At 51.9% G+C, this 26,295-nt stretch overlaps 1 protein-coding gene across 1 annotated transcript in view; it reads right to left on the bottom strand.

The window, feature by feature from the left end:
• The window catches only part of COTL1 (coactosin like F-actin binding protein 1), a 40,322-nt gene extending 18,830 nt beyond the window's left edge, over window positions 1–21,492 (bottom strand). Inside the window, exons 1-2 of the mRNA XM_021702542.2 lie at window positions 21,275–21,492; window positions 20,932–21,014 (exon numbers count right to left, since the gene is read on the bottom strand). Of these exons, the coding sequence (XP_021558217.1) occupies window positions 20,932–21,014; window positions 21,275–21,351 (160 nt within the window). The 5' untranslated portion in view covers window positions 21,352–21,492. The remainder of the gene's footprint in view (window positions 1–20,931; window positions 21,015–21,274) is intronic.
• Window positions 21,493–26,295: the final 4,803 nt, after the last annotated feature.

Here is a 26,295-nt window from a genome sequence, read left to right on the forward strand (position 1 = left end):
CCGGGCCCGGCCACGGTGGGAATGTCTCCGTGAGCTGCCAGGTGGGCAGTGAGCACAGGAAACAGGGTGGCGGGGCGGGGGAACTGAATGTACGCAGCCACGCAAGGCTGGTGCAGACGGCGTGGGGGGAGGCCCCCCGGTTCCGGAGCTGCATGCGAGAAGCCAGCACGCTCCTCTGAGCAGCCGAGCAGCCGTAGTGGAGGAAACCGAGATGCCATGGCAGGCGTTTAATGAAATCGCTGCCCGATCTGAGGGGGAGGCAGGGCCGCACGTCGGGCGCCTCCCGACGTGCTCATGCCAAGGCAACGCAAGCAAAAGCACAGCAGCCCGTTTCCATGGGAACCATTCTGTGTCTCCCAGCCCCACCCTGGAAGCCTGGAGGCTTGGGTGCCCATGACTGCGGCTGGATTCCCAGCGCCCCATCAATGGCCAAGGCCTCCAGGTGGGAAAGTTGCAAACCGTGTGCCCCACGTACCAGCCAGGGACCGAGTGTGAGATGCACAAGAAGTGAGTCACGCCCCCCACCCCCCACCCCCCACGGGCATGGGGAACCTGGCAGCCGTGGACCTTGCCCAATGTCATTTACATTCTAACGGCAGGAGGGATGGTTTTCCTGGGTGGCTGCTGGGGCTTATCTGACAATGCTTTGGCCGACGAGATTGCTGACGTTTTTGAAAATCCAAGAGTCACGTTATGCTTACAAATGTTTGCGGCCCCAGATTTGGCCCAACCTGCAAGGTCAGCTGAGTCTGCAAGGGAAAGTCGGTTTGTCTGAGCGACCTTGTCACAGCTGCCCACTCGGACCTGAAGCCTCCCTATCCCACTCACCCTGAAGGAGGCTCTGAGCCCGTTCTGACCTCCAGCCGGCTGGCGCAGGGGAAGTTCTTGTTCTTAGTCATGACTTGGGCCACCTTCCCTCTTCTGGACAAACGGGGCTGACAAAACACATGCGCGCGCCCGGCCACAGCATGGCATCTGAGTGACAAACAGCCCTCCCCTCCCTTTTCTCCCGCTGGTACCCGGCTCACACACAGGAAAACGTGGGTGTACCAACGGAAAGGCAGAGCTAAGCCACATCGTACACGTGGATAACATGTGCTCCTGCATGTGTGTGTGCACGCACCCGTGTGTGCCCACTGTGATGGAATCTGGCCGGGAGGACGTGGGTCCTTGAGACGGCCGTCACCTTCATAGTGCCACTCGGTCCCCAGAGGGCCAATGGCACATCTTTCCAGCCTGAGGCTCAGGAGCTGAGGATGCAGCTCCGGGTAACCCCGGAGGGGTTACAGACAGACCCCTGAGCTCCCTGTCTTCTATAGAGACTTCCACACAGCTATCTACACCGGCTGCCACCTCAGCCGTTCACCTTCTGCTCCCCAGCATCCAGGTTAACAGCCCAAGTTCCGGAATCCATTAGAAGCTCCCCCACCTTCATGCCAGCTCTGTGACCTGCACCAGATGCACCCACAGCTCTAAACCTCAGTGTCCCCCATCTGCATAGCTGTGAGGATGACAGGAAACAGGATATGCACCGGGCGTGGCTCCTGGGTCCCCACCTCTCCGCTAAAAGTGCCCCGGGGGCCTCAGTGCCTCCGACCCACCAGACCCAACGGTGGCCTTCCTGCCTTTCCTTCCCCGCTGGCTTTCTGCGCCCCCCACACTTACTCCTCTGAGCGTCAAAGCAGGGGCGTTCCCAGGCACACAGTCATTGGCCACCGCTTGGCGAGCACTACTCGCAGGCCTACTAGGTGCCGAGCACAGTGGCGGGCAGATTAGACAAACAAGGGTGCTAAGGATAACAGAAGCCATTTACTGAGCGCCGAGGACATGCTGGGCACCGTTCGAAGCGCATACACATGCTGGCACATTTCTGCATCCCAAGCTCTCCGTGCGGTCGGCTCTGCTCCCAGGCCCATTTTACAGCTGAAGAAACTGAGGCTCAGAATGCTGACGTGGTAAGCAGCCAGACACCACTTTCCCTGCCTGCTGGAGCACCGGTTGAGAGCCGTTCCCAGAGCGGGGGGCCCCGGACCAGCAGCATCAGCATCCCCCAGGAAACCATGGGAACGTGGCTGCTCAGGGTCCACCCCAGACTTGCTGATTCGCGAGCTCTGGGAAGCCGTGCCCCTGGGGGATTCGGGTGCCTTCAAAGCTTGAGAAGCACTGACCTAGAGAAAGCGGGGGAGGGGAAGAGAACCTGCACCAGCCCTGGCAGGAGAGGGGGGACACGGAAGGTCTCAAGGGCAGAAAAGCTGAAGTGCCCCAAGTTCAGCCCACCCCCTTCCTTCCCACCCACACTTCTTTTATTTTGAGGAAGTGATCGTGAAAAGGAGCTTCCTGTATGGCCTGGCTTCTCAACATCAGAATTTACAGACTCAGAGGCATCTAGGCAGGACTCCTGAGTACCTCAGCACCGAAGACCACCAGGACGGTCCCCCCAGGACTCTCCCTCGCTCAAATCCCACAGCCCAAGGAAGAGAAGAGCCGTCTTTAGGAACAGAGCTACTGAGCCGCAGCACGGGGTAGCGGGGGTCCTGTCCCCTCCAGATCGCCCATTAGACATGAGCTATCACTGATGAGGAGTCACAAATGCATCACGAGATCACATAGAGCTCCGTCTCGGAGGAGACGCCAACCCGCAACAAAGCAAGGCCAGGAGCGCCATCCTTGAGGACCGTCAATGCCGCCGCCCATTGCCTTCTGGCCAGCACTGTGAGCTCAGAGCCCAGGCTGACTGCATGTCAGGCCTCGTCCCTGAGTGAGGGCTGTGGACACCTGCCCCTTCCCACCCAGCCAGAGTCTCAGTCATGGAAAGATGGCCCTCACATGGCGTGAATAAATCCCACTCGCAAAAGAACTTGACCTTCTGGGTGGTCTGTGAGGCCTCGCAGTGTGAAAGAGCTCCCACAGCCCCACGGCCCGGCCAGCTCAGGACCGAGAGACGCCGGACAGGGTCCGCTTGGTTCCAAGTCCTATTTCTCTCTGCAAGGTCCTTGCCTTCATTTACTAAGCAAGTTAATACACAACATGAGGCCGCCACTGCCAAGTTTGCGGGCGCGGCCTGGCACCAAGCAAGCACCCAGATAGTCACCGTGGTCACTGTGCACTCTCTCCTCCACAGCCCCTCCCTGCCTCGGGCTCTCCTTTCACCCTTTCTCCACCCTGCGTTTCCCTCCCTTCTCTCCCGATGGCCACCTTTACCCCTCACCACCTCCTCCTCAGCTCTGTCTGCGGCTGGACCAGCAGGAGGGATTCAGAAGCGAGAGAGGGGATGGCAGGAGGACCAGGGGGTGATGCTAAGTGCTTAGGACAAGGCGGGTGTGGGAGGAGACATGAAGAGGGGAGATGACCGAGATGACCACACAGGGCACGGGAACAGAGGAAGGAAAGGAGGAGTCAGACTTCACTGGGATCACCGCGGCCACCAGGATGAGCCACCCCGTATTTTCCCAAAAACTGCGAATGGCACAGAATCTCCACCAAGCTCTCAAGGACTCCCCCACCCCTCCCACCCCAACTTGAAATCCCCCTCAGCTCAGGTCATCACTGAGAGGCAGATTCTGACCATGCCACCCAGCATTCTCACCAGGGTGACCCCGATGCAAGGTCCGCACTGACCGAGGACCCCCACCTTCTCCCAAAAGGGACCGTAGTCTTTCCCGCTGCCTCTCCTTGAATCCAGCCCTGGCTGGAAAGGGACAAAACCCAGAGGAGACTGAGAATTGTTTATAAATGCCCTGAACAATTTTTTTTTTTTCATTTCACACAGAACACAAAGTGGAGAATAATCCGCAAATTTGTACAAATAAGCAAAAATAAAGAGTCTAACCACCTAAGTAACCACTCTGGTGTATGTCCTGTGGATCTATTTAGCTCCTTTCATATCTGTCCAGTCGCTGTTACATCCCCCAGCACCAGGCACATAGTAGGCCCGCTACATACGTGCTGGCCAACAGAGAGACAGAGAGAGTACCTCATTTCATAATTTCCACTCAACAGTGAACTTCAGAGCAAGACAAAAGAAAGGGGAAGGAGAAGCAGGGAGGAAATTGCCCCAGAGCTTGCTCTAAAGCTGACCTTACCTTATATAGACTCCCTAAGAAGTTATGCAAACAAGGTTCAGTAAGGAAGAAAACAACCCACACACCAAAAAGCTGAGCTGTCAGCTTCCACCAGGCGAGCTCCCTGGAGCGAGGACGAGAGGAAATGGGAAAGAATTCTAACATCCTGCTGCCCAGGGCGAGGGGATGAGCAGACCGTGGACAAGAGCCGCATCAGCTCTCCCTCCCAGCGGGCTGCTCACAGGGTGGGCGGCGGGGGGTGGGCAGGCAGTCACAGACCAGGGCCTGGGAAGTCGAAAGCGTTCTCCCTGGGACTCTGAGGACAGAGGGTTTGTTGGGTGCCCCAGGGAGAGGACTGAGGCCTGAGGGTGACAGGACCCAGTTCCTCCCTCGAAGGGGGGAGACCTATCATTCCTGAAAAGCCCCAATCACTCACTCTTTCTTTTTCAAGGTGATTTTTATTGTTTGCCCTGATTGGTAAAACAAACAACAAAAAAACCCCTCCTGTCCCACTCAAAAAATGTTTAGAAAACACGAAGCACAAGAAAAAAAAAATAAAGAAAGCCCATTATCCTAGGAATACAACCCCGCTGTGTTCGCTGCTCAGAGAGCGTGGAGATTTGATTTGTTTACGAGCTCTATACTGCGTGTGCGCACGTGGATGAGCACACGGTCTCCGCATCCTTGGCCACGCTGCGTGTGCAGGTGGATGTTGGTGACCCCGTTCCTCGAAGCGGGAGACTTCTCCAGTGATTCCTTACTCACTGCATTTTCATTAAATGCGAAATGACCCAGCTTCCTACTTTGCCGGAGAACACGAGAAAATGGAGTACAAGATAGCCAGAGGAAAAGCAAGATGATTACTTCGGTAGGACCCTCCGGGACTGAACTGATCCGGATACCCAAATTATCTGGGTAGCTGAAGGCTCTCCCCCAATGACAAGGCACCAGATTTTTTTTTTTTTTTTTTGATGGTTACTTTTACTTCCTTAAATGGAAGTCAGCGTGTTACACCGGGCTCTACCTTCTGGCTTAGAGAACAGAGGCCATAACCAGTTCCCCCAGACGGAGCCCATGTCTCCGGCACCTGCAGCGGGACACCCTGGGGACACTGGAGTGTCTGTCCCAGCGCAAAACTCCTCTGTTGTGCTCGGCTCTGCATTCATGTTGCTGCAGGGTCCTCCCCGGCCATCAGTCTGTCACTTGACAGACAATAACAACCTGTGATGTGGGCACTTTGCTGAATAAGACACAGTCCATACCCTCAAAGGATACCCAGTCTAGCCTGGCAAACAAAAACAAAGTGTAATTACACGATGGAGTCAGTGCCCTAGCAACAAGTTGTCACAGGGCGAATGGGAACATCAAAGAAAGAAGGAAACTCATTCTGCCTGGGGAGTGGTAATCAAGGCAGGCTTCACAGAGGAGGTGATGTTTGATCTGGGTCTTGAAGGACAACCTAGAGTTCATCCAGCTAACAAGATAAGGACAAAAGGGCTCATGTTAACAACTCAGGGGAGAGATTCTGACAGAACTCCACAGGCAAGAGCAACAGCTTCTGGGGGCAAGTCCAAACGCCTTCCTCTACTTCTTCTTCTATCTCTGACTTGCCACAGGCGAGAGGAGCATATAACTGGCTTATTACTGCATGTAAAATCAGCATTTAAGGGCTCAGGATGGCTCTCCTGAGGGCTCCTATAGTTGGCTCATCCCTACACTGCAGGAGGGCAGGAGTCTTGTCCCCTACTCTATCAAATGCCCAGGACAGTGCCAGTCACACTGTGCATGCTCAGTAAAGATGCCCTGAGTACGCGAAGAGCCCCTGGCCCCTCTTCTATGGCCGCTAGAAAGCTCTCCAGTCCCCCGTTGTCGGCTGCATTCAGTTCAGCGGAGATGCCATTTTAGAAAAATAAAACCAATCCCCTTCTTGGATTTTAAAAGCGGGGCTTCCGCCCCCAGGGAGCAGGAGTGAACAGACAAGCAGAAATGATCTGATGTGGACAGACGGATAGCAGCTGACTGACTGGTCTGGACAAATGTGCCCTTTAAATAAAAGCACGAGGGGAAAGCAGACCAGCATGATGTTACTAGAATTATCGAGAGACGCATAACATGGGGTCTTCTCTACCTCTCATGTTCATGTCACCAAGGATGCTGCCACAGGCGAGCAAAGCAAGCGCTAAACCTCACCAGCCTGGGGGGGCAAGGACACCCAGGCTAGCATGCCGGCTCCGCCTCTTTCCGTGGAGTGACCGTGGCCCAGTGGCCTCCCCCACTGATCCCCAGTTCTCTGGGCTGGGGCGTGGATTTCCCATCGCTGCCTCGGAGCCCCTGGGTGGTGGGGACAGAACTCACGAATGGATTTTATCCCCACGGCTGTTAACATACCAGCCTTCAAGTCTGCCAGGACACTTACAGGTGACTCGTTTTACTTTTAGTCACTCACTTATTTATTACCCCTTCTGAATATCCAAGACAGAACCTCCTCTTTTCTTTAAGCGCTCATTTCCGACGCCAGGGTTTCAGGCAATGAAACAAACAGATCGTCGGCACCAGCCCGGTGCCGGGTCCCGGATCAGGGGAGATGAGGACCCAGCCATGGGCACTGTGTCTCTGGATATCAATCCTCATCAGAATTGATAGCTAAAGCCCTCAGAAGGGGGCCCGGCACAGAGCTGGCAGTAAAAAATGCTAGACAGTGATGACAGAAGGTCAACTATCACGGAGCGAATGGAAGTGGCAAGGAGATTGGAAACCCAGGAGGTCAAATGCACATGGCAGGTGGAGGGGCCCGCAGTGCTGAGTGCATCTGAGGGGCTCTTGGGGTGGAGGGTCGCCAAGGGGACGGGCAGGTCTGAAACAGACAGAACAGGTCTGAAACAGAGCTAAACATACTGACCAGGGAGTTCGCCACAAAAAGGGCCAAGGCTAAATGCTAGAAGGTTGTAGAACTGAAGCCATAGGAATAAAATGCTCAAGTAAAACCCAGAGTTGTCACCGTAACTCACAAGGCCCGCCACGCTCCGGACCCTGCCCGCCCTGGGCCTCACCTCCCTACAGGCTTGCTGCCACAGCCCTGCTGGATTTCTCTCCTCCCGCTCACCCCCTTTCTTCTACACATTGTAAAGACTGAGATATCATTTACATACCATAAAAAGGTACACACCGTTTAAGTGTACGGTTCACTGGTTTTTAATATGATCACAAGGTCTAATCCCAAAACATTTCATCATCCCCAAAAAGAGATTTCATGCCCACTAGTGGTCACTCTTCCTGCCCTGTCCCCACCCTGGCAACCACTCATCTGCTTTCTATCTCCACGGGCTTACTTGTTCTGGAAACTTCGAACACATGGACTCTTACAATATGAGCCTCTTGGGTCTTGGCATAACGTCTCCAAGGTTCGTCCAGGTAATAGCATGGTAATTCATATCTCAAAAGGTACTCCATCCCTTTTATGGCTGAATAATAGTCCACCATATGGAGAGACACACCTTGTCTGTCCTTCATCAGATGATGGTCGTTTGGGTGGTTTCCAATAATGTTGCTGGGAACGTTCATATACAGGTTTTCGTGGGGCCGTGTCTTTTCATTTCTCTTGGGTAAATACTAAGGAGTGGACTTGCTAGGCTTAAACTTTTTAGGAACTGCCAAACTGTCCTTCACAGTGTTGCCACCATTTTCCTTCCCCACCAGCAGCGCATGAGGGTTCCGATTCTCTACACCCTCACCACGGCCTCCTAGTGCGTGGGAAGTGATATCTCATAATGGTTTGATGTGCATCTCCCTAATAACTAATGATGGTGAGCGTCTTTTCATTTATTAGCCATCTGTAGGTCTTCTTGGGGGAAATATCTGTTCAGATCCCTTGTCCATTTTTTAATTGGGTTGTTTATCTTGTTCTTGTTGAGTTATAAGAGCTCTTTATATATTCTGGACATGAGGCTATGATCAGATAATGTATGATTTGAGGGCCTTCCCTTTTGCTGGGCCCACTCCTCACCCAGATACCTGAGAGTCCACCTCCTTCTCATTCAGGTCTTGCCTCAGTCTCCCCTCCTCTTCAGGCCCCACTGTGGTCTGTCTCCAGGCTGTGGCTTCGTTTTATTTTCTTTATGGCACTCGTTCCATTCTGAGTGGTCCAATTTGCCAGCCTGTCTATTATCTGCCCCTGCACTCCCCAAACAAATGCTAGCCCTGTGATTTAGATCCCTCAATTTCCCCAGCACCCAGAGTGGCCACACTTAGCAGGTCCTCGACGTATATTTGTTGAGTGGGTGAGTAATGACAAGTCGTCGAAGAAGAGAGTAAGCTACTTTCTCAGAGTTGGACACATGCCAGTGGGTTTCGCTAAATTGAAAACAGGGCAAGTGGCATCCCTTCCAGGGCTGCGTGGCTCGTGGGGGTGAACACAGGCCCACCTCTTTTGGGCAGAGGGCTCACATGGGGGCTGCCCGGAGCCCGGCTCTGCTCACTCCTCCCCACAAGCCCAGCGTGACCCAGAGGGGACCCTGGCCTGCCTGAGGCGGCACCTTCCTTTACTTGCCAACCGTGAATAATACACTCCAGTCTATAGTCAGGGTAGAACTATAGCCCAAAAAGGGATGAAACTACTTCCGGGTCAGATCAGATGACCTCCCAGGCACATCCTTTCAGACAAAAGTCGTCAAGTCAGAATTTTACCCTGGGAAGGATAGAGGCATTTGAATCACAGAGCTGCTCCTCAGAGGCCACCCCAGGTTTGCCACTTCAAGGAAGGCAGAAAAATTACCTCCGAGCTGCGTATTCCCACAAATGTGCCACCAGCCAGAGACACGGGCCTCAGGTCTGTCCCTTAGCATTCAAGAAAAGAGCTCGTGGAAAGCTATTTATGAGCGTGGATCCTAAGGGTCCTCATCACAAGGAGAAATTTCTTTTCTTTCTCTTTATTGTATCTACATCAGATGATGGATGCGTGGGAAACCTACCGTGGCAATCATTTCGTGGTACATATAAATCAAACCATCATGCTGTACGCCTCACACGGATAGTGATGTATGTCAGTTATTTCTCGATAAAGCTGGGGGTGGGGAAAGAAAAGAGCTTGCCTGTGGTCTTCCCTCCTAGTTTTTTTTTTTTTAAGATTTATGTATTTATTTTAGAGGGGGGTGGGGCAGAGGGAGAGGGAGAAGCAGACTCCCTGCTGAGCTGGGAACCCAGTGCCGGGTTCCATCCCAGGACCCTGAGATCATGACCTGAGCTGAAATCGAGTCGGATGCTGAACCGACTGAGCCACCCAGGCACCCCTTCCCTCCTTGTCTTAAAAGAATTTCAGTGGCAAGTGTAGGGAAGCAGCCGGGCATCGGGAGTGGTGGCCAGGGAGGCAGGCACTAAGACAGGAGCAGAGCTGGGCCTCTGTGCAACCCTGGGCCAGTGTCTGCACGTCTCTGAGCCTCCGTTGTCCCATCTATGGAGCAGAAATTACAACAGGGCCTATCAAACTGGGCCACAGTGTAGATTAAATGAAATCATTAGATCACGGTGGCTGGTAAAACAGCGGCCCCCGAAGATGTCCGCGTCCTAATCTCTAGAACCTGTGACGGTGTGAGCTGATAGGGCAAAAGGGCCTTTGCGGATGTGATTGTTAAGGATCTGGATGTGGGGAGATCACCCTAGGTGATCCAGGTGGGCCTGCAGTAATCACAAGCATCCTCATATCAGGAAGAGGGGGACAGGAGAATCAGAACCAGAGAGATGGCATCATGAGAGGACCCGACCCACTCTCGGTGGCCTTGAAGGTGGAAGAGGGGCCATGAGCCAAGGGCCACAGGTGCCTCTAGAAGCTGGAGAAGGCCAGAAAATGGATTCTCCCCCGGAGCCTCCAGAAAGAACACGGCCCCACTGACACCTTGACTTTAGCCCTGTGAGACAGATTTTGGACTTCTGGCCTCCGGGACTGTGAGATGATAAAATTACATCATCTCAAGCCACTAAGTTTGTGGGAATCTGTTACAGAAGGCACAGGAAAAATGAGATAGGTGACCATAAACTAAGTCCAGAACCAAATCAGGATGGAAGGCAAGTTGATTTCAAAATGCACTGATAAAATGCTGAGGGAATAGCCCTGCCTGTCCATCAGGTCAGACACAGGCCTCTGGGGACCTGCCCCTGCTGAGGCCAAGGAGCTGAATCTGAAAAGCCAAACCCATAAAGTTAGGTGGGCGAGGAATGCAGCCCTGCAGGGGCCCTGGGGCAGGAAACCCTGGCCAGAAGCCAGCTCGGGCAGAGGCAGCTGCCAGGAAGCCTTAGCACCTGCAGACGTCTGTATGGGTCACTGGGCTGCTCCGTCGGCAGGGGATGGCATGCCTTCCAGGGGTGAGCTCAGCTCTCAAACCTCTCAGGGGACGGTCATCCATTCATCTATTCACCCAGCATCTGGGGAGAATGTCAGGTGCTGTTCCAGATGCTGAAGGTACGGCCCAGAACCCGACAGACCAGGACTGTGGCCAAGGAGCTCAGACTCCAGCAGGAGAGTCAGACGACAGACGTGACTCGAGGAAGTGCTAAGCACGGTAGCCCCTCATGGGCCCACATAAGAGAGCAACACACCCCTGGAGAAAAAGGGATTGGGGCTGGCTAACCACGATGGGTGGGGGGGTTCACCACCAAGGAGGCCACCACCAGAGCCAGAGTCCCTCTCTCCAGGGCCTCGCCATGGAACTGAAGAAACAGACACACAGAACCGCCGCACAATGTGGTGAGCATCACAAAGGCAAGGAGGGCATCTGAACGGAGGGGACACTTACACTGGGCCTTGAAGGATGTATAGAAGTCCTCCAGGAAGGCAAAACAGATGAGGACAGTGCAGGAACAGGGAGGACTGCCCACAAGCCACAGGGAAGGGGGAGGGCAGGGCAGGGGGAAAGCTGGGGGGCTTGGACACAGATCTGGGGTCAAAGCCCAGTTTGTCCACTTATTACGCCATCTTGAGCAAGCAACTTTTGACTCTCCAAGGAAACGGTCAGATTCCTCATCAGTAAAATGGGATAACTCCTCCTTACTCCTTTCATACACATCCGTCAAAGATAAGAGACGTGAGCTGTGCTAATATTACATGCAAAGTGCCTACATGGGCATCTGGGCATCCATGAGGTCAGAACCCTGCGTGTTGGGGACGTGCACTGGAGGGCTCATAAGGGGCACTCCGTGTCATCGCTAAGCATTTGGACCTTATGGGCAAAACCCACCAAATGTTCCAAAGGGAGAACAGTTGATGCCACCTGATGTGAGGTTTAGAAAGCTGCCTCTGGCCTGGGCTATAGGCTTGGCACACAGTAGGTGCTCACCACATCTCCCGGAGAAGGAAAAGCCATGATCAACGGTGGAGCCATGGGAAACACCCACACTTAGAGGGCAGGAAGGGAAAGGAGAAGCAGCAGTAGGAAGTGAGAACAAGAGAGATGAGGGGTGTAAAAGGAGAAGTATTGAGTTTGCAGGGGAACCACAGGGAGGGGAAAGTGTGTTTTCAGTAAGTTGTGCTCACCGACAAATGCTGGGGGGACATAAAGTGGAATAAAGACAAAGAAATGACCACTAATTTTGGTAACCGGATTACCAAAGACCTATGCAGGCGGGGGGTGGGGGGGTGGGCAGGTTTCCATGCTCTAGGTGTTGGGGGGGGCACCAGAATGTAACAAGGTGAAAAAGCGAGGGGAGATGAGGGGGTATGGAACACCTGGATTCGATCCCCAAGCAATACTTCCAAAAAGTTTGCAGTAACTCCCAAGGATTTGCATGGAGCAAAAACTCAATTGATGGCGCCTGGGTGGCTCAGATGGTTAAGCATCTGCCTTCGGCTCAGGTCATGATCCTAGGGTTCTGGGATCGAATCCCGCGTCAGGCTCCCTGCTGGGCGGGGAGCCTGCCTCTCCCTCTGCCTCTGCCTCTCTCTCTCTCTCTCTCTCTGACTGTCATGAATAAATTAAAAAAAAAAAACTCAATTGAATTCAATGAAGTGAACATGCTTTCTGAATAAGGGACACCCTACTGATCAGGAAGATGGACGTGTAACAGCCTTCCCTAGGGAAGGAGAAGACCCCAAATTCAAAAGCAAGCCCCAATATCACCCAGGAGCAAATCCAAACGAGCTATCACAAAGCCCACGCATCTTATGACACAGAAACAATGCAATGTGGCTCGAAACCTCCCAGCAACAGATGTGTGGGAAAAGAAGGCAAGGAGACACTGACTATTGCAGAAAACTATGAAGGTAATGGCTCAGTAGCCTTAGGGTGCCACTTAAAAATCATAACCCAGCATTGTCCCTGGAACAAAAGAGATGCTCTATCAATGTGTGTTGAATGCACAGACTGATAGACTGCTTAGGACTTTACAAAGTTCAAAGCACGGTCACAGATTTCAAGCTTCCTTTGACCTCATATTCCCTTCGACTCTACTAGACAATATCTCTCCTCACCTTCTCTCTCAAATTTCTGAAATTTCTATGTGTGTGGGCCGCTAGGGTGAAGAAAACCCACGGGCAGAACAGCATGAGAAACCGACCTCCAACTGTACTGTATCGTATGGCCCCACATGCAGGAGCCACAGACAAGTGGACTTCTCAATTTGCATCCCATCCCTGTTCTTTTGGTGACGGCAAAGAGTCTGCCCTTGACCAAATTTGAATCTGGTCTTCTGAGCTCTTTTTCAACTAGGTCTCAACTTTTGGACTTCTGTGTTCATCTGTGCATTACCCAATCTCAGCAAGAATCCCGCTAAGTCAGTTCAACCAGATCCCCCATCCTCCATGTCTGATCATCCCTTATATCTCATCAGGTTCCTCATCCTCCATCACCTACCAGGTGATGTGTGATCACCAGACCCACCGGCAGCAAGAATCCTGTTAGGTCAGTTCAGCCAGAATCCCCCCCTCAGCCCTGAAGTTTCCTCTCGGTAACTCCCCATCCACCAACCTCCACCTTGCTCCCTGGCTCCTTGACAATAAATTTGTACTTTTTCTTGTATGTATTCAGAATTGAGACTGACCTCTCTCCCCTATTGCAAACCTCCACTGTATTGGTCCCTACACCTGTCACACAGTGCCCCTGAATAAAGTCTGCCTTACTATTCTTGAACAAGTGTTAAAATAAATCATATTTTCTTTCTTTTTTTTTTTTAAGATGTATTTATTTTTTGAAGGAGATAGAGCACACATGGGCACAAGACGGGTATGAGGGGCAGAGGGAGAGGGAGAAAATCCTCAAGCAGAGTCCCTGCAGAGCAGGGAGCCCGAAACAGGTCTCAATCCCAGGACCCTGAGATCATGACCTGAGCTGAAATCAAGAGTCGGCCACTCAACCAAATGAGCCACCCAGGCGCCCCAAATCGTATTTTAACAGTAAACACACCTCCATTTTCCTTAGGGACCATCCTATTGCTACTCTCAGTCCCTGGTAGGGCTGACCTCATCCCCCAGGGGCCCTGCCCCCGCCTACACTAATACCTTGTTTCTCTTCCCGGGAGTAGAACAGACCAGAGAAGGAAGCTGTGAGAGAGGAGGAGAGTGCATGGTCAAGGATGGTCCCTTTCAAACCCTTTCTTTTTTTTTTTTTTTTTTAAAGATTTTATTTTATTTATTGACAGAGAGAGAGAGAGACAACTAGAGAGGGAACACAAGCAGGGGGAGTGGGAGAGGGAGAAGCAGGCTCCTGGCCGAGCAGGGAGCCCGATGCGGGGCTCGAACCCAGGACCCTGGGATCATGACCTGAGCCGAAGGCAGACGCTTAACGACTGAGCCACCCAGGTGCCCCCAAACCCTTTCTTAAACATCTATGCCACAGGGTCGGGCAGCCTCTCCTAACATACTTCCCATGATGAGGGTCTCACTACCTTCACTGAGCTCATTCTAACTTGAAAACAGTTCTTTCTCAAGCGGACCCAAAATCTATCCCTGAAACTTCTACTGTCTGGTCTTATTCTAGCACATGGGATTGGGGGGGGCACAGGAACACTGAAGAAATGCACACTTCTCACATGGCAGCCTCTTAATCGCAGAAGACAACAGTCATGTCTCCTCAGGCACCTCCCCAAGTTAAATATGTCCAGATTCCTGAGCCAATTCTCTTATGAGAGCTTTTGAACTCCTTGCCCAACCTGGATACCCCTCCCTTAGCCTGTCCCAGCCATCTACCTTGGGGGTCTGCGGGCCATTTCCATTTTAGATGGAAATGATAAAGAACCTACTCAAACTGGCCTGAGAAAAAGAAATTTTAACTGGCTCCTAAAAGCAAATGGCCTCAGGAGAGAGCTCTAGGCATGGCTGGACCCGAGAGGTTAAGCCATACCATCCGGGCCCCACTCCCCATCTCTGGCTCTGTTCCTGAGTCCTCACACAGGTCCTCTCTCCACATGGTACATGGGTCCTGCAAGCTCCAGGCCTTCCTTATGCTCACAGGTCTTAATCCCAGAGAAAAAGGGTTCTCCAGGCAACTCTGTCCCAAGTGTCAGGGATCGGGGCGCCTGGGTGGCTCATTCCGTTAAGCATCTGCCTTCGGCTCAGGTCATGATCCCAGAGTCTTGGGATTGAGCCCCGCATCAGGGTCCCTGCTTGGCAGAGAGCCTGCTTCTCCCTCTCCCTCTGCCTGCCACTCTGCCTACTTGTGCTCTCTATCTCTCTGTCAAATAAATAAATAAAATCTTAAAAAACAAAAACAAAGTATCAGGGATGGAGCTGATTGGCTTGACTTGAGTCACAAGGGCCCAACCCCGAGCCAATCAGTCAACAGAAGGCATGGCTTACTCTGATTGGCCAGGCCTGGGTCACATGCCTTCCCTTAGGCCTTGCAGAGTCAAGTCAACTTCCTTGGAACTACATTGGCTGAGCAGGATTATAATGAAATAGGAAAAGCCCCCCACCTCCACCCCAAGGATGGGATGTTGGACAGACAAAAATATCAAACCCCATTTTTCTCTGTGAGTGATATTTTGAGTGGAAGACCCCAGGCTCGAGAAAGCATCATGGGAATATCATCCGCACCCAGAGCATCATCTAGCCAACATACCAGGGCATCTATCCCCATCAAGCTTCATGCTGACACTGCCCTCCATGAATGCAGATTTTTGGTAACCAGTTTATTTCAACCTACCCACTGATGGGCAACACCTCAAGAAGGCACTCTGTTAACAATGACCATAGTTTTGAGCACTGACTCTATACCAGAAGCTGCCCCACGAGCTTTATACATATCGTGTCAACTTATCCTCACAACAACGCTGTGCGTGACACGCCATCATTATCCCCATCTTACAGAGGAGGAAACAAAATCTGGGAGACTTGCTCAAGGTCACACAGCGCGTCAAGGCTCCAAGTCAAGGCAAGACACCCTGGCTCGACCAGGGATGCTCATAACCGATCGACTCTGCAATATATACCAACAGAAAACTGGATTCATTCCCAGGTGCTTGGATTCGTTCCAAAATAAAACTGCTTGCAACAGAGAACTTTGAGGTCCATCAACAAAGAATTGACTAAACAATGTTACATTCATATGAGAGAACATTATGTAGCCATTGGAAAGGCCCAGCAATGACAATAAAACATCAGCTCCCTGAGGACAGGGACTTTCTCTGTTTCTCTATTTACCCTCAGTGCTTAGAAAAGTACCCTGCAGAGGAGCCACTCATATACATGAGAGGAAAGAGGGAACGAGGGAGGGAAGGAGGATGAATGAAAAACTGAGCAAATGAATTAATGAACCCATTTCTGAGTGGTAAAACTGTTATCTGAACTAGTTTCAGAAACCAGTTTCCTAGTTTCTCTTCTCTTCTTTTCACTTAGTCGTACTTTTTCAATATTCTACTAGGAACACGTGTTATTTGTAAGGTGCAAAAACAAAACAGTGATTTCAGAGACAGCGCAAGCCACTGCTGGTCACATATACATGATCTGTGAGCCCTTTCGGCCGCAATCCGAGAGATCACGGGCAGCCTGGCAAACGGCTCCTCCTGGCTCCTCCTGGCTCCTCCTGGCTCCCGAAGGCTCTGTCGGGGGTACCACTGGCCCTCGGATGCAGCTCCATGCCCGTTTCCTCCCCATCATCTCTTTACCCTCCCACCTTTCTGGTGCTCTCAGACCAACACAGTCCACTTCCACATCAATTAAATTCCACCAACAAGAGGACAATCACTGTAACTAACACTTAAGGAGCACTTACTATATCCTCACCACTGTGGAACTGCTTCCTTAATCCTCCTAATGACCACGTTATAGCAAAGGATGAGCAGGTGGGTCACTCACCTACCCCAAGTCACACGACTGACCAGACTTGGAACCCAGGCCATCCAACGCAGCCTAAACCTTTAACCACCGGACAGTAGGTGCTTTGTACCGAGCACCTACTGCATGCAGACCCAGGCCAAAGGTCTAACCCACGCCCACATGGGGCCGAATGTCTACTGCTTGCCAGCCTGGGGTTGAGCGCCTACTAGGGCTAATCAGGAGCTGTGTGCCTACTGAGCACTGAGCTGGGGCATGCACAGAAAGCACAGCATCATCCTAAAAGCTACAAGAGCAAAAATAATAAAAAGTAACAGTAACCACAGCCACGTGCACCAGGGGCCTATGCTCCCGTTTTAAATGTGTTATTTCAGCTCACATTCCCAGTCACTGTCAGAGGTAAGCACTGCCAGGATCCCCATTTTACAGACTAGAACACTGAGGCACAGAGAAAGGGATGTCCTTGCCCAAGGTTACACAGCAAGCAAGGGACACAGTTGGGATGTAACTCAAGAGCCTTTCTAACTCTGGGCTTTTGAAATAAAGAAGACATCACACTGGCTTTGTTGGGGGCAGAGATGGGGAAGAGGAATTCTGCCTGGAGGGACCTTCCAAAATCAAAGGTCCGAAGGTATCGGGCTGCAGGTACACAAAGAAAGGTGTGGGCAGGAGAGGTGGGTGAGGACAAACTGACTGGACCTTCAAGCAGAGAGCCTGTGCCAAATTCCATGGGCAGAAGGGAGCCAGAGAAGGTTAAGGAGCAGCAGAGTCACTTGGGTAGAGACGGGCTTTAGGAAGAATTACTCCAGCAATGGGACTAGAATGGATAAGACAAGAAAGATCAGGGCTAAGAGATTGTTGCAATAAGGGCCAGGAGGTGAGGAGCAATGGACCTGTGTTTGGTTTGCCCCCCTTCTGGAAACAGCCTGCCTCCCGACACACACACTGCCACTCTTCCCTTAAGAAGCCACCCTCCCTGAGACTTGGTCTCCTGGTTTGGGTGGGGCTGCCCCTCCCCTACTCCAGGGGTGGGCACTGACTCAGGCCTAGCCAGCCAGAGTCCCACTGACTGGTCCAGGATGGGCACATGAACCCAGCCAGGGCAAGGAGTGTGCGTCAGTCTGGGAGCTTCCACTGAAGTCACTGGCCGAGGGTGTCCCTCTCCCCACAGGGACGGCTCTGCCCAAGGCCTCGAAGCCCGGCCGGCTGGTGGCCATCCATATCACCACTCCGGGAGAACAGGCCCTCCTGTCCCCAAGAAGAGTAATAAAGGAGACACGCAGAGCTGGGGGATGGAGCAGGGAGGGGGTTCTGAGTTTGGGCAGCCTTACCTGCAGGAAGTACTTCCCCGGGGCTTCCTAAGAATGGAAGCTACAGACTGACGTTTGGCCTAAGCTCATCTGTGTGAGGTTTCTCTCTCTGCACCTGCAAGCTCTCAGGGGACTGAGGTGCGGGCCAAGAAGCCAAGAGCGCAGACGCTGATGGACGGCTAGTGCCGAAGGAGGGGGCCAGGGGCGTCCAGGGCCAGGGGAGCCTGTGCAGAGCGCAGGGAGCTCCAAACCCTGCCAGCAGAAACACAAAGACGAGCGACCTTTCCAGAAAACAGCTGCAGTGGACAAGGAGAGGCCAGGCCCGGGGACGAGGAGAGATGAGAAGCGGAACAGGCAGGGCACAGGCGTGGGAAAGAAGGGTGCGTCAGAGAGAATGCCGGAAGAGGGGCTGTCAGGGAGGAGAGAAAGCCCAGAAGGAAACTCCCTGCCCACCCCCGACCCCCAGGTGCAGACGGAGGGAGAGACCAGGTGCTGGTTCTGGCTTCCAAGTCCTCCGAGCACCTTGTTAGAGGTTTGGAAACAGGAAGGCTGGGCCAGAAGGGGAGCCTGTCCTCATCGCATGGGCCCTTTGGGCTTGTTGGGACACCTGCTTGGGATTTAGGGCCCCAGAGAGCCCTCTCTGCCTCACAAAAGTGGGCAAGCATGTCTCCTGTAACCTGCAAACAAACAATTTCAAGGGGCCTGACCAGAACCTACCATACTGAAGAAGCCTCACGGCTGGGAAGTGAGACCGTAAACCACTTCCGGGGCGCCTGGCTGGCTCGGTCAGAAGTGCGAGCAACGCTTGATCCCAGGGTCAAGAGTTTGAGCCCCACATGGAGTATAGAGATTACCTCAATACTTAAAACTTACAAAAAAAAAAAAATCTAAACCCACTTCCTTAGAGAGATGAGGCCAAGACTATGGGCCTTTGAGCCAGTCTGCCTGGGTTCGAGTCCCAGCTCTGCCAAGTCCTAACTGTGATTGCAGGCAAGTCACTTAACTTCTCCGGGTCTTGCTGTATTCATCTGTGGAAGGGGGACAATCTTAGTCATGGAGACAAGGCACGTCGAGTGCAGCGACTTGCATGGATAAAGTTACTAGTCTGCGTTCTGAGTCCTCTGTCATGGGTTATGAGGACACGGCTGGGGGAAGGAACGCGTTTTTCCAAGACGAACCAGAGCAGACACGGCCACTCTAACTCGCCTATATATTTGTCCAACAGATGGCCGGGGAAGACAGGCAGATTTCCAGCCAAAGCAGACGGAGCCTTCAGATCCCACAGCCCATTCATAAGATCAACAAGCAGCAGGGGAAGCATTTTTAGTCCCTGGCAAGGCACTCCCAGCCCTGCCTCCCTGCTGGTTGGGGGAAGGGTCAGGGTAACACCCCCCTCCCCACCCCCTGCAAAGCCCAAGGGAGGAAGGAAGTGTTCTCTGACTGCACCAAGCCTTTCCAGCTTTGCCCAATGGCCCAGAGCATCTGTTCAAAATCTATTCTATTGACAGGATGCTCTTTCATCTCTGGGTCACCTTCTCCTACTTGGTGGGGGAGAACAATAGCTTCAGGAGCAAAACCCAGTCTGATGGGGGGGGGGTGATGGATGGTCAGCAGGAGGAAAGAAACTGCTAGTTTTCTGTTCTTGAGGTCAGCGAGGAGGGAAGCTGGCCTGTGAGACAAAGCTTCAGATCCGACAAGGCAAAAAATACTGCTGAATCTCCTAGATGTGCACCAAATTGGGGGAAAGCCAAGAGTTTGCACTTAGTCTACTTGCAAAAGCATTCACCACCACCATCGGGGAGGAAGTGTAGAGGTGGTAGAGAGACAGGGCTCCTGAGTCAGGCGGCTGAGTTCAAATCCTGACCCACTGACTCTCCACAAGAGGCCCTAGATGCCTTATTAAACGTGAGTTGTTACAGTACTTTACACATCTGGTATTTTAAACCAACCCTTTACAAAAGCAACGACTGATGATTTAGAGGAAGCTCTCAGGAAGACATTTGAATTGGAAGAACATTAAAAAACAAAACAAAACCTTCGTACCACCCAGCCCAGAGCAGACACTTCATAAATATTCTTTCAATTTAGACTAAATGCAAACCATCACTTGGTTAAGGAAACAGTTAAGGAAAGGACCCGTCACGTGATCCATGGCACAATTTCGTACTTGTTCTTTATTTCACAAATGACCATATAGTTTTGTATAGGCGCTGTCCTGAGCATTCTCCACTCACGGATCCTCACAACAGCCTTCCAAGATTACAGGTAAGGAAACCAAGGCCTGAGAGGTTAAATAACTTACCCAAACCACACAGCTAGGGAGTGGCCACGCAAATGATTCAAGCCCAACTTGCTAGCTCAGGGTTCCTGCCTAACCTCCAAGCTGCACTGCCTCTGTCTGCACCTCTGTTTCAAAGCCAAGGACCAGAGACCCGGAAAGAGCTCATTCTCCACTCTCCGCTCCGAAGGGTCCTATTACCAAGGAGGCTGAGCCTTTTGCCACTACTGAGGGGTCTGTGGTTCCATACACCATGCGTTCCTTTCTTGCAATGGTTTAAACACCCCAGGGAAGGGCAAGAAGTTTACAAATCGTCAATATTTTGCTTGATGATTTCTTACCTACGTACACACCTGTGTACCCACCTCCCAGATGGAAATATGAGACATCTCCAACACCCCAGAGCTTCTGTGTGCCTCCCACGCCAGTCAGTGGCTATCTACTCCGAAATGTGACCACTATTCTGACTCTTCACTCCACAGATTCGCTTTGCCTTTTCCACAGTTTCATGCAAATGGCATCATAGGGAGTGTACTCTGTCATATCTTGCTCTATATTCTACAAATAAAGCACACGCATGTCACCAGCACACTGACAATGAGCCTGGGAGAAGGGAAGATATAGCTGACAGTTTCTTTCTCCGGCAATAAGCTCCAGGATTGTGTTTTTATTTTGGCTCACCGACCAATGAAAGGGGATGGTGCGGAGAGCGAAACGCGAGGTTGGAACCACACTGAGTTGACCCTTGAAAAACCAGGGACCCGCATGGGCAAAGGAGCTCTCTCTTCTGGACCGGGTACTGCGGGGAGCAACGAGCCAGGCGGCCACCTCTGTGGCTCTGGATGTCCAGAGGGGAGTGGGCTTTATGAGGCTTTAAAAACCTCAAATCTGGTTCCTCCAGCGCCAGAGGCACCCGGGGTGGCCAGGCGCCTCCCAGTTTGGCCTCTGCAGCTCCCCCCCCCCCCCCCGCCCCCGCGTTGACAGTTGCCCAAAAGATCAGGAATTCGCCCAGAAGGCGCGCTTCCCTACCTGTGCACTCTTGGATGAAGTCCTGATATTCCGCTCCCTGCTCGCCGGGGACGATGGTGGAGCCGTCATACTTAAAAGTCACCCTTTGGATTGGGAGAAGAAAAACACACACACACATGAGCGACGGTAGTAGCTGCACGGCGCCGAGCTTCCAGCAGGGCAACGTAAAAGATGCTCTGGCTAGGGGGAAGCCAGCGCTGGCCTTCCACGCTGTCCTGAGTTAAGGCTGCGGGAGACAGCTCGGGATGACCCTTAATCCGTCCCGTCTGGAAGACGGCTCAGTGCACCAGGCCCCTCGCGAGCTCGGGGAGCGGGGCTTGGAGAGCAATGGAAAGTTCCTCACCAGATGACTGCCGAGCCGTCGTCGCGCACCAGGTTGTACGCCGTCCGGCAAGCCTCCTTGTCGATCTTGGTGGCCATGGCCGCAGGGCCGCAGCGGGAACACTCTGCCCCGAGCGACCAAGCGCCCCCCGGGCCGGCCGCAGGGATCGGAGCGCGGCGGGGACGCGCGGAGGACGGGCGGCAGCGGCGGCGGCGACAGCGACGCGGGGCGCGAGCGGCGAGCTGCGAGCGCGGCGGAGGCTCCGAGTGCGCACCGAGCGCGCGCCGGGACCCAGGCGGCTCCGCCACGCCCCCCTCTGGCCATTGGCTGCCTGGCCGCGGGGGCGGGGCGTCTTGACTGGCCTGCGACCAATCCCAGTCCGGGCGGGTTGCGCAACTCCGTGGCGGGGGCTGGAGGAGGGGCTTTGTGCTCCTCCCAACCCCCTTCCCGGTCTCCCACTTCCCCTTCTTACTCCCCGCATTTCCTCCTCCCCAACCCCTCTTTCTCCTTTCCCTCACCCTTCTCTACTCCCTCTCCCTCCTCCCCCTCCCCTTACTTGTGTCTCCCCCTCTTTATTCCTTCCGTAGACCTCTCCTCCCCTCCCCCTCCTTGCTCCTCCCACTTCCCTAACCCCTCTGCCTCCTCTTTTACCTCCTCTCCCTTCCTTTCTTCCCCTTCTCTCTTCGTCTTTTCCTCTCCCCATTATCCCCAACACCAACCCCTTCTCCTTCCTCCCTGTTCCCTCCTCCTCAAGTTCTGTTCCTCCCCTCCTCCCTTCCCCTCTCCTTCCTTCCCCGCTCCTTCCTTCCCCCCTCCTTCCTTCCCCCTCCTTCCTTCCCCCCTCCTTCCTTCCCCCCTCCTTTCTTCCCTTCCTCTTCCCTCCCACTCCCTGCCTCCCCCTCCTCTTATTCCTCCTCCTCCCTCCCCCCACCACCCAGGCTGCAGGGCTGCGGAGCCTCCAAAGGGAGCCTCCAAGTGGGTGACTTAATGCAGCAAGCCAAAGGAGTCTGCTCCCACCCCAGTGTTTGGCTCTTTGGTTCCTAGGTGGGGAGAAATTGGAAAGAATTAAGCATTTAAATAGGAGGGGATAGAAAGTGGATTGCTTCCAAAATGCTGGTGGGATCACTGTTTACTTTGTATTCTGGTTATTTGCATTCACGTCTAATCTCCCCCTTTGGGTTCCTGAGTGCAAGAGCTGACTCATTCTGTCTTCCTCACTCCCTCACTGACTCACTCATTCATTCCTCATCCTGCCATTCCACAAAGACCAGTTACAGTGTCGAGGCAGGTAAAAAGGTCGGATCCTGGAAACCAGGCTTTTGAATTACATCCAGTGCTGCCATTTTCTAACTGTGGGCCCCTGGGCAAGCCTCACACACTCTGAGACTACCTTCCTCAAATGGGATAATAATAGTACTAACATTATGGGTTTGTCTGTGTTTTAATGGAAACATACATAAAAATAAATATATTAGATATTCAATAAAAGGTCATTGTTGTTGGTTATTAAGTAATTAAGATAAATCCTAAATAGAAATCCAAAAAGTCAGGGATGATGTCCAGTTAATAAAATTCTCAGTGGCAAACAAGTTGAATCAATCAGTGTGTGGGTAAATGGGTGAGTGGATAGGACAACATTTTGAGAAAAATAGGAGCCGCTGTTGCTGTAAATAAAAAGACAAAAACAAATTCCAGTTTGAAGTAGCCCAAAGCAGTTCCTATCTTACTCCTTGATAAAGGTGATGGTACTAGTGGCCTTCGGAAAGAAAAACAAGGATGGATTCCTACCTCACACCATTGATCAGGATAAATCTAAAAGCACCAAAGATTTAAATGTGAGTAAAGGAAACCACAAAAGTTGCAGAAGAAAAGCATGGGGAAGCTGTATTCACAAGTCTGGAGTGGGAAAGGTCCTTCAGGCAAGTCCAGAAGCTAGAACAAAAGATGGATACATTCAAATATATAAAAAGTCTTCTTCAAGGAAAAAAAAAAAAAAACCATAGTGTCTCATGCAACGTGGAAAAACAAAAGACTAAGCAGGGCATAAGGATTTGCAACCCACATGACAAAGAATTCCTCTTGTCTATATATAAAGAAGCCAATCTAAACAAAAACAAAAACAGAACGGGCAAAGGCCACCCCCAGACAGACCTAATGGCTCTTAAACATATGCTCACTCTCAGCCCAAATTAAGGCGGGACTGAGATACCTTCAAAATAAATTAGCAGGGGGGAACCTGGGGGGCTCAGTTGGTTGATCAGCTGCCTTCGGCTTGGGTCATGATCCTGGGGTCCTGGGATGGAGCCCCGCTTCCGGGGGGGGGTCCCTGCTCGGCGGGGAGTCTGTTTCTCCCTCTCCCTCTGCCTGCTGCCCTGCTTGCTCGTGCTCCCTCTCTCTCTCTCTGTCAAATAAATAAATAAATAAAATCTTAATAAATAAATAAATAAATGAGCAGGTCATCAAAGATCAAAGTTCGACAAGCCTGCTTTGCGGTGAGGCTAGGAAGACCCAGGCCCTTTCATGCCGGTGGGAGTACATGTGGACATAACCCCCAACAGAGGCCCCTTGGCCGTATCTAGCAAATTTGCGAGTCTCTGTGCTCTTGATCCATCAAGCTCCCCTAGAGGTCAGGGTGCCCAGGGCTGGCTGCACGCTGGGGTTTCCGTGATGCCCTGGGTCCCACAGTCAGAGATTCTGATGTAACTGATCTAAGGTTCTGGATATTTAAAGGCCCCTTCCGTGATTCTCACGCACACAGGGGAGGCAGCCACTGCTATACTCAAGCTCACATGTGTGTAATTCTTTTCAAGGTTATTCACTGAGCTTTATTTCCAGTAGCAGGAAGTTAGGAGCAACCTGAGGGCCCATCAGTAGGGGGCCTGGACAAATAGAAATGACGTAGGTCTGCCAGGGAGAACCAAGGCAGCTGTGAAAGAGAGATGGGGGAAGGGGGGGAGGCTGCGATTTCCTCTGTGGACTGATGTGGAACATTCTACAGATACATCATGAGCACGCAAAGCAAGGTACAGACCAATATGTTCAGCATACCTTTTGGTGTTGCTACATTTTGGTTAAAGTTGGGGGTGTAGATAGATATTTCTATTTGTTTATACATGCATAGAAACCTTTGGAAGAGCACACAAGAGAAAAGTAACCGTCGTACCCGTGGTAGAGGTGAGGTTGGAAATCAGGCAGAAGGGGAAGGGGATAGAAGGGAGATTTCACCAAATGCCATCCTATTTATTCCATTCTATTCCTGAACCATGTGAATGCATTATCTATTCAGAATATATTAAGTAAAGCCCCCCCCCAGTCCCTCGCAAAGGTGGCCCCCATCCTGAATATGACTCCACAGCTCAGCATCACTGGAGAGAGCACCTTGCCTGGATTTCGCCTTTAACGTTGTTTTCCTTCTATTCGTTGCTGCTGTCGCCCCCTACTGGACGGAAAATGTAGAGGGTCGGTTTTCAAGGGAAGGTGATTCTGAGCGCCCTGAGGTCAACTTGCCCAGCTAAGGCAGAAAAAGAAACTTCACACCGGAACTAAATGCCTGTCAATATTGGTTTCAATTGAAATCCACACACTATGAAAAGCAATCTAATTCATGTTTCTTTAGAAATCAAATAAAAATTTTTGACACTTTGTGTAATGTACAGTGTCAAGAATTGAGGGAGTGTTATAAATTCATTCATTCATTCATTCAGTCAGTCAGTCATTCCTGGCACTGGGCCTATTATGTGTCCAAGGGGATCACAAACTCACTTACCTGCAGGGGGCAGGCACGTAATGTAAATGATCTAAGATGCACTCTGTAAGGAAAATTTTTCTGGAGAAGGTGATCCTCTCTATTCCGCCCTCCTCTGGCTGTCATTTTCATCTTCAGAACTGACATCAAAAGGGAACCACTGGTCTTCAGCTCTGCCCTCGTTGCCATGAAGGAATCTTAGCTTGGTGGTGCCAAGCCCTCCAGTGGTCTAAGAAAAGCAAACCAGGGGCGTCTGGGTGGCGCAGTCAGTTGGGCGTCTGACTCTTGGTTTCAGCTCAGGTCGTGATCTCAGGGTTGTGGGATCGAGCCCCGAGTCAGGCTCCAAGGTCAGTGTGGAGTCCGCTTAAGACACTTTCTCTCCCTCTCCCTCTGCCGCTCCCCGCCTGCTCGTTTTCCCTCTCTCTCAAATAAATAAATAAATCTTTAAAAAGAAAAGAAAAGAAAAACATCTGGACCTCTTTATGAAAACTCTTGATTCTTAAACTTGGGCAATAGAGATGTTACATACAAGAGCTCCCTATGTGCAAATTTGAGCTAGACAAACGCTCCCATGGCCCTCACGGGGCTTACAGTCTAGTAGGAGAACAAGCAGTCCCTTCAGTGTGAACACTATTGCTTATTAACAACGGAAAATTCTATTCAAATAGGCTCCCACAGTGGAGGGCAACTAATAGCTCAGAGACTGAAAAGCCCAGAGCTAAGGGGGCTTCAGGCATGTCATGATCAGGGTTTCCCCTCTGTCTTTCTCAGAGCTTCTGATGCTCAAGTTTTCTTCCTTGTGCATCAGTTTCCGCTTCATGCAAACTCTGCCCCTCTGCCTGGCACAGCCCGCCCCAAGCACTGCAGAGCTGACCTCTCATCCAGACCTCCGGTGTTAGCCTCGGAGAGGCTTTCCCCAGCACCCCAATGTAAAGAGCCCCCTCTGTAATGTCCACTGGTCACTCTCTATCACATAACCTCCTTTTGGTTTCCATGGCAGTAATCACTGTCTGAAATCATCTTTTTCATTTATCTCTTTACTTGCATATTGTGCATCTGCTCTCAGAAGAATATCAAGTCTGTGATGGCAGGGACAGTGTCTGCCTGGCTTACCATTGTAGGCCCATGTCCAAACACAACACCAATCCCAGACAGATGCAGAGTTTACTGCCATTGAGTGGATGGATGGAGGATGAAGGAGAGGGAAAGGCCAAGGAAGGGGATACTTGCAGAAGGATAAACATACAGATCAAGGGAATCCCATTGAGAGTCCAGAAATAAACTCTTACATTTATGA

The sequence above is a fragment of the Neomonachus schauinslandi genome, chromosome 16 (genome assembly GCF_002201575.2).
Source record: "Neomonachus schauinslandi chromosome 16, ASM220157v2, whole genome shotgun sequence".
Taxonomy (NCBI): domain Eukaryota; kingdom Metazoa; phylum Chordata; class Mammalia; order Carnivora; family Phocidae; genus Neomonachus; species Neomonachus schauinslandi.